The sequence below is a fragment of the Stegostoma tigrinum genome, chromosome 24 (assembly GCF_030684315.1).
Source record: "Stegostoma tigrinum isolate sSteTig4 chromosome 24, sSteTig4.hap1, whole genome shotgun sequence".
Lineage (NCBI taxonomy): Eukaryota > Metazoa > Chordata > Chondrichthyes > Orectolobiformes > Stegostomatidae > Stegostoma > Stegostoma tigrinum.
This window is the reverse complement of record NC_081377.1, coordinates 223,427-243,717: the sequence shown is the minus strand read 5'-3', so window position 1 is coordinate 243,717 and position 20,291 is coordinate 223,427. Positions and strand designations below refer to the sequence as shown.

The 20,291-nt window shown below is 43.3% G+C and overlaps 1 protein-coding gene across 2 annotated transcripts in view; it reads left to right on the top strand.

The window, feature by feature from the left end:
• Nucleotides 1-20,291, top strand: part of LOC125465071 (granulocyte colony-stimulating factor receptor-like) — a 176,390-nt gene that overhangs the window by 114,962 nt on the left and 41,137 nt on the right. For both annotated transcript variants that reach the window (XM_048558159.2, XM_048558158.2), the window contains exon 10: nt 9,909-10,094. In XM_048558159.2, the coding sequence (XP_048414116.2) occupies nt 9,909-10,094 (186 nt within the window). The remainder of the gene's footprint in view (nt 1-9,908; nt 10,095-20,291) is intronic.

Genomic DNA, 20,291 nt, shown 5'->3' with positions numbered 1-20,291 from the left:
TGGAAGGGTGTTTTTCTGGCTGGAGTTCTGTGATTAGTGATTGGCAGGGATCCATATGGGGACCTCTGCTGTTTTGTGATATATGAATGACTTGGATGAAAATGTAGATGGGTGGATTAGTAAATTTTCAGTCAATACAAAGATCAAATGGAGTTATGGATAGTGTAGAAGTTGTCAAAGGGAACAGCAGGATATAGATCATTTGAAAATATGGGTGGAGAAATGGCAGATGGATAAATGTGAGGCTGAGGAGAAGATTTGTCAGGATGTTTCCTGGGCTGGAGGGACATTTTGGGGAATCAAATCTGAAGGAAAAGAATACTGTTAATGACAGGACCCTAAACAGCATTGATGTAGAGAGGGATATTGGCATTCCCTCCGTGAAAGTGGTCACACCAGTAGATAGGGTGATAAAGAGGGCTTATGGCTTGTCTTTATGGGAATTGAGTACAAGATTTAGGATGTCATGTTTATAAGACTTTTTGGTTAGGCCACACCTGGAGTACTGCATTCAATTCTGGTTACTGCATTACAAGAAGAATGTGGAGGCTCTGGAAAGGGTTCAGAAGAGCTGTACAGGATGCTGCATGAATTAGATTCTAATAAAACCTGGGTTGCCTTCTCTGCATGATGGAGGCTGAGAGGAGACTTGATTGAAGTCTCTAAAATTGAGTTGCATAAATAGGATTTTATGATCCGAATCCTTCTCCTCTTTCCCCCCCACCCCGAGTTGAAATGCCTACTACTAAGGGACGTGCATTTAAGGTGACAGGGGGAAACCCTCAAAGGAAATGAGGGGCAAGATTTGCCCAAAGCGGTGGGAGCCTGGAATGTACTGAAGGGGTAGTGGAAGGGGCAGCTAAGTTAGGTGTGTTTAAGGCACTTCTAGATGAGCGCACAAATATACGAGGAATGGAGGAATATGGACCAACGGCAGGCAGAAGGGATTAGGTTAACTTGACGTCATGTCTGGCGCAAAATCTGATACATCTCAACTCTACCTTCCTGCCTTTTCCTGATAACCCTTGATTCCCTTATTTAAAATCTTTCGGTCTTGAATATCCTTAATGACACCAAAGGGTCCATTCCTGTGCTGCATTGTTTTATGATCCATAAAGGGAGGTGAAAATCGATGGAACAGCTGTTATTTTTGGTACAGGTAGGAAGTTGTCCCAAATGATTGAGTAGGCAGCACAGAGGGCATGCAGAATGAGTGGATAACAGCAAATGAGGCAGATGTTGCAGGTAGTAATGACAGTGATAGAGCATGAGCCTTTGTGGGAGGTCAGTACAGTAAACAGTGTCTGTCTGAACTCTTAGATATGGTGGCACTTAGCTGGCAGTGTGGAGAAGATCACTGATATTATTCTTTGACGGGCTGTCAAGGCTGTGTCATTAAGGATATTCAAGACTGAGACAGATTTTAAATAAAGGAATCAAGGGTTATTGGGAAAAGGCAGGAAGGTAGAGTTGAGATGTATCAGATCAGCCATGATCTCATTGAATGGCAGAGCAGGCTTGATGGGCTGAATAGCTTGAATCTGCTCTGATGTATTATGATCACTACTTCCAGATGGATAACCTGGGTGACAACTCCAACATGTTCTGGTCTGGTAACCTCCTCTACACGTCCTGGGGCAAGAGAATGCCCTGAATCTTCACTGCTGCGTCCATCTCTTCCTCCAGGATCCTGTCCACAAAATGAGATGCCAATTTGCCTTTGTTGCCATATCCAGGCCAAATGTCAAGAACAAATGCAGGGCAATTCCAGACTGACAGTGCTTGTCTGGGTGTACAGCAGCCTTGTAAAGATTATACCAGGGATGCTGGTTGCTTCTGGGATATCCCAGAAGCAGTGAGTCATTCTGGGAATAGCAGATGTTAGGATGTGGTGAGAATCATATGAGACAGGCTATAGGGACAGGGTTCTTTATCTTATTAAATTTGCTAATTTAGCTCTGAGAAAACACTCTGGGTCACATTGAGAGAAACACTAAAATATATAATGTAGGTATATACAATGAATAAAATAAAGCAGTCTTGCAACAGAACACAAGTGTATTTTCTGAAGAAGAGGCCAAACACAATGTCAGCATTCCTGCTGCTTGGCCTGCTGTGTTTATCCAGCTCTGCACCTTGTTATCCTATCAGCAAAGTCTACATGTACATCAAGTGTATTCAAGTGAGAACCAGGTCAAACAATAGATTAAGCGGGGAAGTAATGAGGAATTTAAAAACTGGTGAAAACCCAGTTTTTTTTTTTGTTCCTTCAAAAAGGAACAGGGAAAACAAAAACCTTCCCCTGAAGTGAAATGAGTACTAGCCAGGACAAAGATGACACATTCCAGCATAAGCCTGGAATACTTTGTACTGAAATTTACAAAGCAAGAGGATTCTGACACACCAAGTTAGTTTGTAGAGATGTTCAAAAAAGGTGAAAATTGAGAGGGAGGAGATACTGGCAAAAAGTAATCAAAGTTGCTGGAAATACTCAGCAGGTCTGGCAGCATCTGAAGTTCAATCAGTTAATGTTTTTGGGACCTGTGACCCTTCCTCAGAAGTTAAAATTAGCTATCGTTAGAGGGTAGAACAAAGAAAATTACAGCACAGGAACAGGCCCTTCGGCCCTCCAAGCCTGCGCTGATCCAGATCCTCTATCTAAACCTAGCACCTATTTTCCAAGGATTTGTATCCCTCTGCTCCCTGCCCATTCATGTATCTCTCTAGATATATCTTATACGATGTTATCGTGCCTGCCTCTGCTGGCAACGTGTTCCAAGCACCCATCATCCTCTGCGTAAAGAACTTTTCACTCCTATCTCCCATAAACTTTACCATCTCGCCTTGAAACCGTGACCTCTAATAATTGAGACCCACTCTCGTGGGGGTGGGGGGGGAAGCTTCTTGCTACCCACCCAGTCGATACCCCTCTTGATTCTGTAGACCTCCTTCAGGTCTTGACCCCCACCCCCCTCTGTCTTTCTAATGTTAATAATTATAATCTAATCAAGCTCTCTTCATAGCTAGTGCCCTCCATAACAGGCAACATCCTGGTGAACCTCCCCTGCACCCTCTCCAAAGCATTCACATCCTTTTGGTAATGTGGTGACCAGAGCAGTATCTAGTATTCTAAATGTGGTTGAACCAAAGTCTTATACAACCGTAACATGGGCTGCAAACTCTTGTACTTGGTACCCCATCCAATGAAGGAAAGCTGTTGCATGCCTTCTTGACCACTCTATTGACCTGCGTTGCCACTTTCAGGGTACAATGGACCTGAACACCCAGACCTCTCTGTGCATCAATTTTCTCCAGGGCTTTTCCATTGACCGTATAGTTCGCTCTTGAATTGGATCATCCAAAATGCATCACCTCACACTTGCCTGGATTGAACTCCATCTGCCATTTCTCTACCCAACTCTCCAATCTATCTATATTCTGCTGCATTCTTCAACAGTCCCCTTCACTATCTGCTACTCAACCAATCTGTGTCATCTGCAGACTTGCTAATCAGACCATCTATACCTTCCTCCAGATCATTTATGTATATCACAAACAACAGTGGCCCCAATAAGGATCCCCGTGGAACACCACTGGTTGCAGCTCTCCATTTTGAGAAACTCCTTTCCACTACAACTGTCTTCTATTGCCCAGCCAGTTCTTTATCCATGAGACATCACTGTCTTCATCAGGCTACCAAGGAGAACCTTATCTAACACCTTATCGAAGTCCATGTACATGACGTCAAGAGCGCTTGCCTCATCTATCAACTTTGTATTCTTTGAGGTAGTGACAATCAAGTTGGTAAGACATGACCATCCTTGCACAAAACCATGCTGCCTATCACTGATAAGCCTGTTTTCTTCCAAATGTAAATAGATCCTATCCCTCAGTATCTTTTCCAGCAGCTTCCCCACCACTGACACCAGGCTCACCGGTCTGTCGTTACCTGGATTATCCTCGCTACCCTTCTTAGCCAAGGGGTCAACAGTAGCAATTCTCCAGTCCTCCGGGACCTCACACATGCTCAAGGATGCTGCAAAGATATCTGATATGGCCGCAGCTATTTCCTCTTGTTTCCCTCAATAACCTGGGATAGATCCCATCCGCACCAGGGGACATGTTCACCCTAATGCCTTTTAGAGTACTGAACACTTTCTCCCCTACCCACTTCTGCTGATTTGACCTAGCATAATCAAACATCTATCCCTAACTTCAACGTCGAATACCGACGCAAAGAACTCATTAACAGTCTCTGTCTCTGTCTCTGTCTCTGACTCCTCGCATAACTTCCCTCCTTTGCCATTGAATGGGCCAACCCTTTAGTTACCCTCTTGCTCCTTACATATGAATAAAAGGGCTCTGGGATTTTCATGACCCCTTCTGGCCCTCTTAATTCCTTGTTTCAGATGGGTCCTACTTTACCAATATTCTCTCGAAGCTTCGTCTATTTTCAGTCGCCTGGACCTTTTTGTATGCTTCCTCTTTGCTAGTCTCATTTTCGCCTGTCATCCAATGTTCCCTAATCTTGCCCTTTTCTATCCCTCATTTTCACAGGGACATATCTGTCCTGCACTCTAATCAACCTGTCTTTAAAAGCCTCTCACATACCAAATGTGATTTACCTTCACACAGATGCTCCCAATCCACATTCCCCAGCTCTTGCCAAATTTAGCACACTTCCTTGAGAACCACTCTCTCATTTTGAGTATTCTAAATCTTACAGAATTGTGATCACTATTCTGAAAATAATCTCCTCCTGCAATATCAACCACCTGGCTGGGCTCAATCCCCAACACCAGGTCCAGTATGACCCCTTCACAAGTTGGACTATTTACATACTGCTCCATAAAACCCTCCTGGATTCTCCTTTACAAATTCTGCTCCATCTTAAACCCTTTTCACATTGCAGGGATTCTATGAATCTAACACTAAATGAATTCCAGTCAATTTTGGAAAGATTAAAATCTCCCATCCCTACCACCACCCTGTTGCTCCTACCTGTTTCCATAATCTGTCTAACATATTTGTGTCTCTATCTCAGCCTCGCTGTAGTACAGCCCCAACATTGTTACCGCATCCTTCCTATTTCTGAGCTCTGCACATAGTGCCTCACTGCTCGAGTCCCACATTGTGCCCTCCTTCAGCACAGCTGTGATATCCTCTTTGACCAGTAATACAACTCCTCCACCTCTATTCCACCTCTATCCCACCTGAAGCATCTATCTCCTGAGATATTTAGTTGCCAATCTTGCCCTTCCCTCAACAAACTCTCAGTAATAGTAATAACCTCATACTCCCAGGTATTAATCCAAGCTCTAAGTTCATCTGCCTTACCTTTTAAGTGTGAGGTGCTTCATTGTGGAAAGCAGACTGCAGGGTTAACGGAAAGATTCTTGGCGGTGTGGAGAGGCAACGGGATCTTGGGGTTCATGTTCACAGTTCCCTGAAAGCTGCCACCCAGGTAGGTAGAGTTGTTAAGCAGGCATATGGTGTTAGCTTTCACTTAATAGAGGGATTGAGTTCAAGAGCTGTGAAGTTATGCTCAAGTTATAGAAAAGCCTGGTTCTGCACATCTGGAGTCTTGTCCAGTTCTGGTTGCCTCATTACAGAAAAGATGTGGAAGCATTAGAAAAGGAGCAGAGGAGATTGACCAGGAAATTGCCTGGATTGGAGGGAAAGTCTTGAGGAAAGATTAAGAGCTCGGGCTTTTCTCTTTAGAACGAAGGATGAGAGGTGACTTGATTTTAAGGTGTACAAAATGATCAGAGGTATAGATAGCCAGAAACGTTTTCCTAGGGTGGAGGTAGCTTTTGAGTGGACATAGTTTAAGTGAAAGGAGGTAGATATCGGGGAGATGTCAGAGGTATGTTCTTTACTCAGTGTGGTCAGGGCGTGGAATGCATTGCCAGAGTGGGTAGTGGAGTCAGCCTCAATAGCTGCTTAAATGCCCCTAATAAGTAGGCCTAAGGATGATAGTATAAAGGTAGCAGTGGAGGTTAGTTAGAACTTAGGATGAGGGTAAAAGTTCGGCACAACATCATGGGCTGAAGGGCCTGTACTGTTCTAAGTTCTTTCTTACTACACTTCTCGCATTAAAACAAATGCACCTCAGACCACCTGTTCCTTTGCATTCAGCATCTGCTCTCTGCCTACTCTTCCCCTTAGTCGCACTGACTTCAATATCTAGTTCCTTTTTATAGGCTTTAGTTACTACCTCCTTACTGTCCACCATCTTTCTTTCTCCATTTGGTTCCCATCCCCCTGCCACATTTAATTTTTAAACCCTCCCCAACACATTAGCAAAAGCAGCCCCTTGGACATTGATGCCAATCCTGCCCAGGTGTAGACTGTCCAATTTGTCATAGTCCCACCACCAACAACCCCCCCCCCCCCCCCCCCAAACCAGTCCCAGGGTCGCATAAATCTGAGCCCCTCCCTCCTGCGCCGTCTCTTAAGCCACTCATTTATCCTGCCTATTCTTTCATTTCTACTCTGACTAGCACATGGCACTGAGATTACTACTTCTGAGGTTCTACTTTTTAAAACTTGGCTCCTAACTCCCTGAATTCTGCTTGTAGGACCTCATCCCCTTTTTTAAACCGATTTTTCATTGGTGCCTACATGCACCATGACAGCTGTCTGTTCAACCTCCCCCTACAGAATGTCCTGCAGTTGATCTGAGACATCCCTGACCCCCTAATACCTGGTAGGCAACATACCATTCGGGAGTCACTTTTTTAAAAGATTTTAGATCCCCTACTGTGTGGATACAGGCCCTTCAGCCCAACAAGTCCACACCGCTCCTTGAAGCATCCCACCCAGACCCATTCCCCTATAGCCCACACACCCCTGAACACTACAGGCAATTTAGCATGGCCGATCCACCTAGCCTGCACATCTTTGGACTATGGTTTTCGACCACAGAACCACCAGTCTACTCCCTTTACAATTGAATCCCCTGTGACTAAAGCCCTTCCACCCTCTTTCCTGCCCTTCTGTGCAGCAGAGCCAGCCACAGTGCCATGAACCTGGCTACTGCTGCCTTCCCCTGGTGAGCCACCTCCCCCAACAGTATCCTAAACGGAATACCTGTTTTGGAGGGAGATGGCCGCAGGGACACCTGCACTGCCTTCCTGCATTTTTTTTTCTGCCTCTTGGTCACACATTCCCTTTTTCCCTCAGCAACCCTACTTGCTGAACGTGCTATCCATGATTTCCCCAGAATCGCGGATGCTCCAAAGTGAGTCCATTCGCAGCTCCAGAGCCGTCATGTGGTCTAACAAGAGCTGCAGCTGGACACTTCCTGCACGTGTAGGAGCTAGGGACATCAGCCGTATCCCTGAGCTCCCACATTGAGCAAGAGAAGCATAACATGGGTCTGGAATCTCCTGCCGTTTTTACTCCTAAGCTTAACTTGGTCCTACTATTAAAATCAAATACTAGATAAATGAAATGAATTTTTTTTAAAAACCAATCACTCTACTTATTTGCACACTTTTTAAAAAAAGTAAAACCTTACCTTATTGACACACCAGAGTCATCTATTTTTTTTTTGGTCCGAGGAGGAGGTCAGTGTCTTCTAGATTCCCACTTCTTCTCTCCAGGTGAAAACTAATTGGATAGCAAGAAGCTTTTTCCCCAGAGTGGGGGATTACTAGGTGTCACGATTTCAAGGTGAGAGGCGAAAAGGGAGATATGCATGGGAAGTTCTTTACGCAGAGGGTGGTGGGTGCTTTGAATGCGTTGCCAGTGGAGGTGGTAGAGGCAGGAACAATAGTGTCATTTTAAGATGTATCTAGACAGATACGTGAATGGACAGGGATACAGATCTTTAGAAAATAAGCGGCAGGTTTTGATAGAGGATCTAGATTGGCGTAGGCTTGGACGGCTGAAGGGCCTGTTGCCGTGCTGTAATGTTCTTTGTTCTCTGCCTGGGTTGGTGGTAGAGGTGGAAAATGTCAAAGTCTTTCACAATTACTTGGATGAGCACATGAAATTTCCAAGTATTCAAGGCTATGGTCCAAGTTTTGGAAAGTGAGACTGGCATAAACTGGTCAGCACAGACTCTATGAACCTCATTCTATGACTTTGAAATAGATATTTCTTGCCATCGCTAAGTGGATGACTGTTTTGCAGCAAGCAATCAAATCTGTTTTTGATTTTCTTGAATCAATTTTGCCACCTGAAATGTTAAAGATGAATCCTGCTTCTTAGTAGTTTTCCCTGGATGATTCACATGGTTTTGACTAAAGCTGCACAATTTTTAATAAAGGAAATATTCTTTTGCTTCTGAATAATCCTGGTTTCCACAGCCTAAATAAATTCTTCTCACTTTAACTGCAACTTCAATTATGTATCTGCCTTGATATTTGCACCCTCAATTGGAGATTGGAAGCCTAAAACAGACATATTTTACCCTTTATTGACTTAACTCTGGCTGTGTGCTGTTGCCAGTTCTCTGCACTTGGTTTAATTTGTAATATGGCTTGTGAGTTCCTTTCTTGTATCTGTTTCTTATGGTTTCACCCCACAATAGCAGCTTTGCTTACTCAGTTGTAAGTAGTTCTTTACATTTCAAATAACCAACAGTTGAGGCTCTTACTTCAAACAAAGTGGAGTTTACTGCATGCTAGCAATCAGCTGCAGCTTACTTGAGTAAGACAGACATTGTAACTAAGACGTTTGGGTGGCTGAAAACTATGCATCTGTCCATTTCAAAATCTTTCCTCACCAAAGCCCTATAACATGCACATACTTTCTGCAGCTTAATGCAGACTTCAGCCTTTCTAAACCATTTAAAGATTATATCAATTTAATATTTTTTTATGGAGTTAAATAAGAAAAGAACTGTTTCAAAAACCAAGGGTTATTGAAGGATCACTGCAGTTTTGAACATAAGTTACCTGGTCTAGGCCCGCAATATCAGCTTTTGTGCTCCTAAGATGTTGCTTGGCCTGCTGTGTTCATCCAGCTCCACGCTTTTATCTCTGATTCTCCAGCATCTGCAGTTCCCATTATCTGAAACCTGCTATTCATTCTAGTTTCTTTTTACACAGCTGCTGGTTCGAGTAGTAGTGGGTGGCTTGCAGACGAGCTAGAGCCAAGGGCTCTCCACAAACAGATTCAGCTGACAAGTACTAATTGGTTTGTGAACAAGTCACCAGATATTGACTGTCATTTTACAGTTGCTGTAAATTTTACTAAGTCGTAGAACTAGTTGTGTTATCCAGTCACCCTGTGACTGCTGCAAATAAGTGTAAGTGTCTGGAGAAGAAGACCAAGAAGCAATGATCTGATCAGCACAAGAATCATCTCAGCAAATCCTCTGAATAAAGGCCATTACTTTCCCAATCTTTCCCTCTGTCTGTGACACCCATCTTCTTTTTCTTACCTTTGACTCTGTGTTTAAGGGAGAGTTTATAACCAGGTTTAGAATTTTAATTACCAATGTTATTGGTCTATTTAATACAACTAACAAGAATTGTTGATAAATACAGAAACCAAATCTATACTTGCTGTCAACCAGGGTCTAAGAGAAAGTAATTGGGGAATCCTGTGCACTTTTAAATATCTTAACTTTTTTGTGATGACTGGGAATAGTAGTGCTTTGTTGTCAGTGCCCTGCTCTAATGTGGTATAACATACTACATCAACTATACTGCTGTGGGTCTGGAGTCACATTTATATGTAGGCCTGACTGAGTAAAGACGCAAACTTCCTTCCCTAAAGATATTAATGATTGAAGGTAAAATTAAAAGTACTCACCAAGTGTTTAGTATCCCAAATCTAAACAACATGAATCTAAAAATAAGGTTACACATTGATCTCAGTCGCCAGTTCATATTTTGAGTTGGTCTATTCATTCCGAATTCTGATTTATGGATCTTTTATTCACTTACCCTCAGATATTGCTGCTCTTCATCCACATGTAAACATCATCCCAATAACAGAACACAGTCTCCAAATTAATTGGACTCTTCTCAGCATCCCAGTTCTTGGTTACATTGTAGAATGGTGCAAAATGTCAGAATATTCCTGTGAAATCAACTGGAAGAAAGTTTCAGCAGACAGCACTAGTTCTGTTCTACAAGGTAAGTCATCATTATCTGCCATCATATACTGAAGCTGTTGTCACAGACAACGCGGAGAAAGTGAATTGTATCGTATTCCAGGGTGGATTTTTATTTCCTTTGCTTCCCTTTTTTTTTGAAGAAAAGGTAGACAAACAACTGCTTGTTTGCAAAGTCCAAATTCGGTGGTGGGGGGGGGGGGGGGGAGGTGGAAAGCAAAGCAATTTCCTTAGGATCTAGGCTCTGAGTTTATTATTGCATTATTTGTCTTTCTGTGTAGTTTGTCATTTTCACCATACCCACTCAGCCTCATCCTCATGCTGACTGATGCTTCTCCTACATTATCATCCTCAACAAGTGCACTTCACCAATCGGATGGAAACACACCATGACAGATTCTCACAAGTCTGTTCTTTTAATGCCCATGTTACAATGTGGGACAGCAGACCAAACCATATCAGCTTCTGTGCCCCCACATTTGCTGCTCTGTAAAATGAAAATGTTCAAAAACTCTCACCATTGCCCAGTTGTTCCTAATCAGATTTTACAATAGCAGACATCCGACGTCAAAACCCTGAACAATTTATTGTTAATAACATGACTTTAGCAAAACATGGATAAACAACAAGGTGATCTACTTAATATCTATGAATATTAGCACAATCTTCTTTACATATCAGACCTACTCTGACACTGGACAACAGATAGTTAAGGAATAGGATACAAAGAATTGTAGTTTGCCAGTTCAGTTGTTTCATAATGGGTACCAAGCCCTCAGAAATCCTTGAACAATGTGTTTTCCAAGCACACAGCATTGTGTCTTGCTTGAATTCCAAAGTCACCATTTCAAATAACTTCCACAGACCGCTGGAGCCTTTTAGAACTTAGAACAGTACAGGCTCTGCACCCTCCCGCGCCCTCGCGTGCGCTCGCTTGCTCCACCCACCGCCCTCACGCGCGCTGCTTTCTTCTCCTGTTCTTTTTGAATAAACAATTTACATTCATTATTTCCAATCTACTGAGACCTTCCCAAATCAAGGGAATTTGAAAAAATGAAAATCCTGCATCTACTATCTTACTTTCCACTTCATTGAAGACTCTGGGACGTAGTCCATCAAGATCTGAACACTGATCAGCGCATAGTTGTGGCGATTAGGAGTTTGCTGAGTTCTCCTTCCCTTCCATTTTCCTCTTTTTTTTAAAAAACTGCTTGTAGGATATTAATAGAATCCCCTCTAGTAACTGTCTTCTAGTGCTTTGCATCAGCCTTCACCTGTTCAATTCATCTTTCATTTCCTTATGTCATTCTTAATTCTCTCGACTGACATTCTAAAGGACTACCTTCACTTTAAGTCTTCTTTAAATATTTAGAGGATGTCTTACTACTTGTTTTTGTTTCTGGCTAACCCCCTACCATATTCTTTCTCTTAAATCTTTTCACAATTATACATTTCACACAAATATATGCATTATCATTTTTGTTTTGACACTATCTTTGACATTTTTAGTTAACTATCCCTTGGTTCATCCCTTAGAATTTTACTAACTTGTTCAAATCTCTGTTCCGTGTGTTGTGAAATATTTCCTGTAAATGTCTACCACTGAATCTCTGATATAAAACTTCCTTAATAGTTAAATAACGGCTTTCCTGTCATTTAATGCTCAGTGACTGAAAAGAGTTCAGCAGCAAGTAAAATATAATTGTGATTCTCCTTGAAACAGAAGAGAAACTGGGGACATTTAATCAAAGATCAAAAAATTACAGCACAGGAACAGGCCCTTCAGCCCTCCAAGCTGCGCTGATCTGGATTCTCTATCTAAACCTGTCACCTATTTTCCAAGATGATGGGACCTGCAGATGCAGGAGAGTCTAAGATAACAAAGTGTGAAGCTGGATGAACACAGCAGGCCAAGCAGCATCTCAGGAGCACAAAAGCTGACGTTTTGGGCCTAGACCCTTTGTCAGAAAAGGGGGATGGGGAGAAGGTTCTGAAATAGAGAGGGGGAGGCGGGCCAAAGATGGATAGAGGAGAGTATAGGTGGGGAGGGGATATGTCCATCTGGGAAGGACGGACAGGTCAAGGGGGCGGGATGAGGTTAGTAGGCCGGAAATGGAGGTGTGGCTTGAGGTGGGAGGAGGGGACAGGTGAGAGGAAGAATGAGCTGGGCTGGTTTTGGGATGCAGTTGGGGGAGGGGAGATAAGCACCCAAAGAGAATCCCCCTAGTCCTTGCATACCACCCCACCAACCTTCAGATACAACGCATCATCCGCCATACAATCCGACCCCACCACCCAAGACACTTTTCCATCCCCACCCTTGCCTGCCTTCGGAGAGACCACTCTCACCGGGACTCCCTTGTCTGCTCCACCTGGCACCTTCCCCTGCAACAGCAGGAAATGCTACACTTCCCCCACACCTCCTCCCTCACCCCCATCCCAGGCCTCAAGATGACATTCCATATCAAGCAGATGTTCACCTGCACATCTGCCAATGTGGTATACTGCATCCACTGTACCCGTTGTGGCTTCCTCTTCACTGGGGAAACCAAGCGGAGGCTTGGGGACCGCTTTGCAGAACACCTCCGCTCGGTTTGCAGCAAACAATTGCACCTCCCAGTAGCGAACCATTTTAACACCCACCACCCCCCACATTCCTCAGACGACACGTCCATCCTGGGCTTCCTGCAGTGCCACAATGATGCCACCCGAAGGTTTCAGGAGCAGCAACTCCTATTCTGCTTGGGGATCCTGCAACCCAATGGTATCAATGTGGATTTCACCAGTTTAAATCTCCCCTCCCCCTACTGCATCCCAAAACCAGCCCAGCTCATCCCTGCCTCCCTAACCTATTCTTCCCCTCATCTGTCCCGTCCTTTTGAAACTGGTGAAGTCCACATTGATACCATATGGCTGCAGGGTTCCCAGGCGGAATATGAGTTGCTGTTCCTGCAACCTTCGGGTGGCATCATTGTGGCAGTGCAGGAGGCCCATGATGGACATGTCATCTAGAGAATGGGAGGGGGAGTGGAAATGGTTTGCGACTGGGAGGTGCAGTTGTTTGTTGCGAACTGAGCGGAGGTGTTCTGCAAAGCGGTCTCCAAGCCTTTTATTATCTTTGAATTCTCCAGCATCTGCAGTTCCCATTATCTCCTATACAACTGTAACATGACCTGCCAACATTTGTACTGAATAGCCCATCTGATGAATAAAAGCATGCTGTATTCCTTCTTGACCACTCTATCGACCTGCATTGCAACCTTCAGGGTACAATGGACCTGAACACCCAGATCTCTTTGTATCAATTTTCCCCAGAACTTTTCCATTTACCGTATGTCAAGGTGCAAAACTCTCTTTCCAAGCACAATGATATCTCCTGTGAATTTTGTGAAGCTTTCTAACGCTTAATTTCATTTCACTAGAATCCACCAAGTTGGTAAAAAACCAATTTCATCAACTTTCATTGCATATCCTTGATAATGTTGGAATCAGAACTTCTATTTGGTTGAAGTCTGTTCAGGTTCAGATAAAGCACATAATGACAGACCAGTCAGCTTAAAATCATAGAATCACTGCCATGTGGAAGCAGGCCATTCAGCCCATCAAGTCCACACCATTCCTCTAAAGAGCATCCCAATTCCCCCATTCCATATCCCCGTAGCTCTACATTTCCGATAGTTAATCTACCTAATTTGCACATCCCTAGACACTATGGACAATTTAGCATGGTCATTCCACCTAACTTGCACATCTTTGGACTGAGATGAATCCAGAGCACCTGGAGGAAACCCTTGTAACTATCTGTGTGGTGTTTGCAAGGGTGGAATGAAATCTGCGTCCCTGGTACTGAGGCAACAGCCCTAACCACTGAACCACCATGCTATCAGTAACATCAATGACAATTTCACAAATTTGAACAGACCCAGGGCAGTTAGTATGGCTTTGTTAAGGGGAAATAAGGTTTGCCGAACCTTCTTGAAATTTCCTTTAGCACGCACAAGTAAGGTAGATGTGTGGATGCCTCTAGATGTTGTTTATACAAAATTCCAGAAAGCATTGATTAGGTTGAAAATTAGCTTGAAGGAAGGAGAGAAAACTTCTGTTTGTGGTAGGTGGCTGTTTCTCAGACTGGATTTTTCTCGCTGTGTTGGAGGAGTTGGTGAGACCACATCTGGAATATAATGTAGAGTGTTAAATTATTACTTGAAAGGTTGTATAGTTGCATTAGAAGCAATTAAGAGAATGTTTATATGTCTGATTCCCAGGATGATGTTATTTTGAGATTATTTTATGAAAAAAAGATTTGAGATTGGGCATGTATTGATTTGGATTTGGAACAATGAGAAATGTATTGAAATATATAAAGGTCCAGAGGTGGTTTGAAATGGTGGACACTGGAGGATGTTTCCATTTTTTGGGAGAGGATGGAACCAGGGGATACTAAAAGGACCACATATTTCCCTGTTTGAACTGTAAACTGAAATGGAAGTTTAATTGCTGTATAATTTGGGTGGCACAGTGGCTCAGTAGTTAGCACTGTTGCCTCACAGCCCCAGGGACTTGGGTTCAATTCCACCCTCAGGGAACTGGCTGTGTGGAGTTTGCACATTCTCCCAGTGTCTGTAGGGATTCTATGGTAATCAAATAGTGCACATTTTGAACAAGCTTACAGAAGTTGCTGGAAAATCTCAGTAGGTCTGGCAGCAACTGAAGAAAAAAAATCAATTATATTTCGGATCTTGTGACCCTTCCTTGGAGGTCACATTCTGAGCTCTGCAAGATGATGATGATCAGTGAAGAGGATATTTTGAGACACAGCACTGAATGAAATGAAAGACTGCCTGATGACTACCCTCAGATTGGCTCAGCCACTGTTTGCTATAAATTTGTACACACAGGGCAGCTAGAGAATTCCAGAGCCCGAAATCTGATTGTAGCTCCCATCTTTCCCCCACGTGCACCGCCCCCCCCCCCGCCCTCTGTCTCTTACTGCCTCTCTCTGTGGGTGAAAAGACAAAAAAAAGTTTAAAGACAGAAGCTTTAGAATCCTCTCTTTTAAGTGGCAAAGACCTACGTCTACTAAGTGTGAGAATGACCGTTCTGTTACAGACAATAGTGCATCATCAGTGTTAAAATCAAAATGAACTGAAGAGACAATAATAACACCCCCTTGGAATCTGAACTATTGATCTTCAGAATTTTGTTTCCCTGTCTGAGGTTTTTCCATCCATAATATTTGTCAATATCCATCTGTCTTTTGTCTGTCTTATTGCTGTACTGTAAGTGTGCTACAGTAGTTATTTTCTGTTTTAAGATTAAATTTGGTGTGAATCACTTTGACTGACTGCTATTCAGGAAATAAATCAGGTAAATCAATTGTTTTAGCACAGAAAGGGTCTTTTGCCCATGAAACCCATATTGTATTTTCATTGGGATTTTGTTCATAGCACAATACCTTGTGGAACTGTGGGACATGATCATCAGCGCACTCTTCCAAGTCACTGTGACAACATGATATAAAACTAAAGAAATCCTGCAATAAAAATGGAGATGAGGAGAATTTTTTTTTCTCTCAGAAGTTGTTATTCCGTGGAATTGAAATTTTCATGGTTGAGTTGAATAGACCTGTGACCAACATGGGTCTGAAAAGGTCAATGGGGCAGTTTGTCTCAACTTTATTTTCCAATGAGATCAGCATAATTTCAGTAGGTGAAGGTGGTTCAAAAGGTTAATTGGCTACTCCTTGTAAATATGTATGCATGTATTTAATGCTTACTGGTTTCCTGAGACACCTGGATGTGACTGTAGGTGCCTTATCCTGGCTGTAATCTGTATGGCCAACTGGTGCAAATTTGTTGAACGGTATGTTAGGTGTGCAGCTTCATCAGAGTATAATGATGGACCCTTGGGGCAGATGTCTGCAGCTCCTGATATCTATCTTGTGGGAAACAAAACAAGGAAAATGAGTGGAATAACCATCATTTGCGCTAAGTTCAGAAAGAGACATGCTTGCTCAAATTAAACACTGGCATCATTAGGAGACAGTGGCATGTGCTTAAATGTTATACCTTTAGAATTGGGACATACTCTAAATTCTGCTAGCCTCTAAAGTCAAAAGTCAAAACTGCTATCTCCTAACAAACATCCTCTCTTTTAACTGGATGTCTTAAAATGCATGAAGGTGGATAAATCCCTGGGATCTGTTCAGGTATACCCGAGAACTCCATGGGAAGTGATTGCTGGACCCTTTGAGAAATTTGTATCATCGCTAGCCACAGGTGAGGAGTTGGAAGACTGGAGGTTGGCTAATGTAGTGCCACTATTTCAGAAAGGTGGCAAGGAAAAGCTGGGAACTATTGACCACCAAGCCTAACATCGGTGGAGGGCATCCTGAGGGACAGGATTTACATGTATTTGGAAAGGCAAGGACTTATTAGGGATAGTCAACATGGCTTTGTGGATGGGGAAGCTAGTCTCTCAAACTTGATTGAGCTTTTTGAAAAAGTAACAGAGGATTGATGCGGGTAGAGCAGTTGATATTCCAGAAAGTTCCACATGGTAAATTGGTGAGCAAGGTTAGACCACATGGAATACAGAGAGAAATAGGCATTTGGATACCGAACTGGCTCGAAGGTAGAAGACAGAAGGTAGTGGTGAAGGGTTGCTTATCAGACTGGAGGCCTGTAATCAGTGGTGTGCCACAAGAATTGGTAGTGGGTCCACTGCTTTTCTTCATTTGTATAAATGATTGGGTGTGAACATAGGAAGTATGGTTAGTAAGTTTACAGATGACACCAAAATTGGTGTAGTGGACAGTGACAGTTGCCTCAGTACAATGGCCCATCTGATCAAGATGCCAATGGGCCAAGGAGTGGCAGATGGAGTTTAGTTTAGATAAATGTGAGTTGCTGTATTTTGGAAAGGTATATCAGGGCAGGATTTATATACTTAATGGTTTAGGCCTGGGGAGTGTTGTTGTAGAAAGAGACCTTGGAGTGCAGGTTCATAGTTCCTTTGAAAATGGAGTCGCAGGTAGACCGGAGAGTGAAGAAGGTATTTGGTATGCTTTCCATTATTGGTCAGTGCATTGGGTAAAGGAGTTGGGAGGTCATGTTGCCGCAGTATAGGATATTGGTTAGGCCACTTTTGGAATAATGCATGCAGTTCTGGTCTCTTTGCTACAGGAAAGATGTTGTGAAACTTGGAAGGGTTCAAAAAATATTTATAAGCATGTTGTCAGGCTTGGAGGGCTTCAGCTATAAAGAGACTGAGGCTATTTTCTGCAGAGCATCAGAGGCTACAGGGTTACCTTGGATATCGTTATATAATCATGAGTGGCATAGATAAGGTAAATAGACAAGGTGGGGGGAGTCCAAAAACTAGAGGGCACGGGATTAAGGTGAGAGGACAACTTTTTCACGTAGAGGGCTGCGTGTGTATGGAATGAGCTACCAGAGGAAGTGGTGGAAAAGACTGGTAGAACTACGACATTTAAAAGACATCTGGGTGGATATATGAATAGGAAGGGATATGGGCCAAATACTGGCAAATGGGACTAGATTCCTTTAAGATATCTGATTGAAAAGTTTGACCAAAGGGTCTGTTCCATGCTGTACAGCTGCCTCCATGACTCTCAATCCTCTCCCTTTCTTCAGATCAAAGGGTTGGCCTTGAGTACCTGTTCTTTTGTGGGGTACGTGAAACGTTTCTTGTTCCAGTCCTACTCAGGTTCCTCTCCATTTTCTCTGCCTCTCTGGTACGTCAATGACATAATCAATGCAACTTCTGTCTCGTCTGGAATTGGAAAGGTTTATCTATTTCACTTCCAATTTCCACCCTGTTCTCATCTTCACCTGGTCCATCTCTGACTCCTCCTTTTTATCATTCCTCAATTCTGGGGATAGACTGGCCATCAAAATCCACTGACTCCTATAGTTATCTTGACTATACATACTCACACCCTACTTCCTGTAAAGACACACTGCCATTCAGTGTCTTCATCTTAAATCCATCTTTGTGTTGATGCCACCATTTGCTGAATGGCAGGGCCCTACGTCATGTTCGACCCCTTTTCTACACTTCTGCCCTCATCCCTTCTATCCTCTCCCACAACAGTGATAGTGTGCCCTGGTCCTCAGTTGCCACCCCAAGAGCCCTCCTATCCAAAGGTGCATTAGCTGCTATTTCCAACACCTCCAGTAGGATGTCACCATCAGAAATGTGTTCCCCCTCCTCTCTCTTATCAGCATTCCACAGGGATTATTTCCACCAGGATACCCTGGTCCACTTCTCTTCTACTCCCAACATGTCCCCACCTCCCAAGGCATCTTCTTTTGCAATTGTAGAAAGTGTAACACCTGCCTGTTCACTTCCTTCCTCCTTACTACCAAGGCACAAGATATACCTTGCAGGTGAAACAGCGATTTCTTTTTCTTTTCTTTTTTAAATTCCCCCCACCCCCGGCAGTCCACTGAATGTAGTCAGTTGTATTCACTGCTTGACTGGATGACCATCTTGTACAGCACAGATGTTCTGGCCACAAAAAAAACCCACTGCCTCTCCTGGTTAACATCTGCCTCTCAGGCCTGCTGTGGTGCTCCGGCGAAGCTCACTGCAAGCTGAAGAAACAACATCCTATCATCCATCAAGATGCCTTTATAATCCTCCAGGACTCAACATTGCGTTTAATAATGTCAGAATATGACCAACCCATAGTGAACCCACTTTCAACTATTCACAGTTCTCATTAGCTCCCCATCTAGCACTTATTTGCACCCTTCACTATCAGCTATGAACTATCCCTTTTGTTCTCTCTGGGCTCCATCCTCTTTTACTCTGTTCACTACCCCAACCATCCACCCTATCATCAGCATAAATATCGTTCTTTCCCAGCGGCCTTCAATTTCTGGCAAAAGATCACTGGATTCGAAACATTTAACTCTGTTTTTGCTCTACAGATGCTACCAGACCAGTCATGTTTCTCTTGCATTCTCTATAGTCAAATGATGTCCTTTTGACCATTTTCCCAACTTCTAAAACACTGCTCACATGGCACCCTTACTTTCCCAGTACTGAACTGTTTCTTGGAGAGAGATATCCACTCTTGAATTCTCATGACCATATGGTCTTCTTTTAAACTCCTCTCACCCGATATTTCTATTCTAATCATGACTGCTATCTATGATAATGGGAACTGCAGATGCTGGAGAATCCAAGATAACAAAGTGTGGAGCTGGATGAACACAGCAGGCCAAGCAGCATCTCAGGAGCACAAAAGCTGACGTTTCGGGCCTAGACCCTTCATCAGAGAGGGGGATGGGGAGAGAGGAACTAGAATAAATGATTTCAGTTTATTTTTATTATTCCATTTATTCTAGTTCCCTCTCCCCATCCCCCTCTCTGAAGGGTCTAGGCCCGAAACATCAGCTGTTGTGTTCCTAAGATGCTGCTTGGCCTGCTGTGTTCATCCAGCTCCACACTTTGTTATTATGACTGCTATCTACTCTGGGTTTAAGAAAGAGGCTTAGAAAATCAAAACCTGTTTTTTATTTTGACTGTTGCTGGCCAGGTCCAGTCTTTATTTCCCATTTCCAAATGCCCAGAGGGCAGTCAGGAGTCAACCACATTGTTATTTACATGCCTTAGTTTGCTGGGGTGGTTGGCATCACTTCCAGTTCTGTTTTTTCAGTGAGGTCTGTGAGAAACATTACACAGGCCAAACGGGAAGAAAACTGACAATATGGATATGCTAACACCAATGAGTCGGGAAGAACAAAAAATTATAGCACTGGAACAGGCCTTTTGGCCCTGCAAGCCTGTGCCAATCCAGATCCTCTATCTAAACCTGTTGCTTATTTTCCAAGGATCTGTATCCCTCTGCTCCCTGCCCATTCATGTATCTGTCTAGACACCTCTTAAATGATGCATTTCCAAGCATCCCCCAGCTTCTGCGTAAAGAACTTTCCACGCATATCTCCCTTAAATTTTCCTCCTCTCTTTTTGAAATCGTGACCCCTAGTAATTGAGTCCCCCACACTAGGAAAAAGTTTCTTGCCATCCAACTGAACACCCAGATCTCTCTGTGCATCAATTTTCCCATTTATCACATAGTTTGCTCTTGAATTGGATCTTCCAAAATGCATCACCTCGCATTTCCCTGGATTGAACTCCGTCTGTCATTTCTCCGCCCAACTCTCCAATCTATCTATATTCTGCTCTA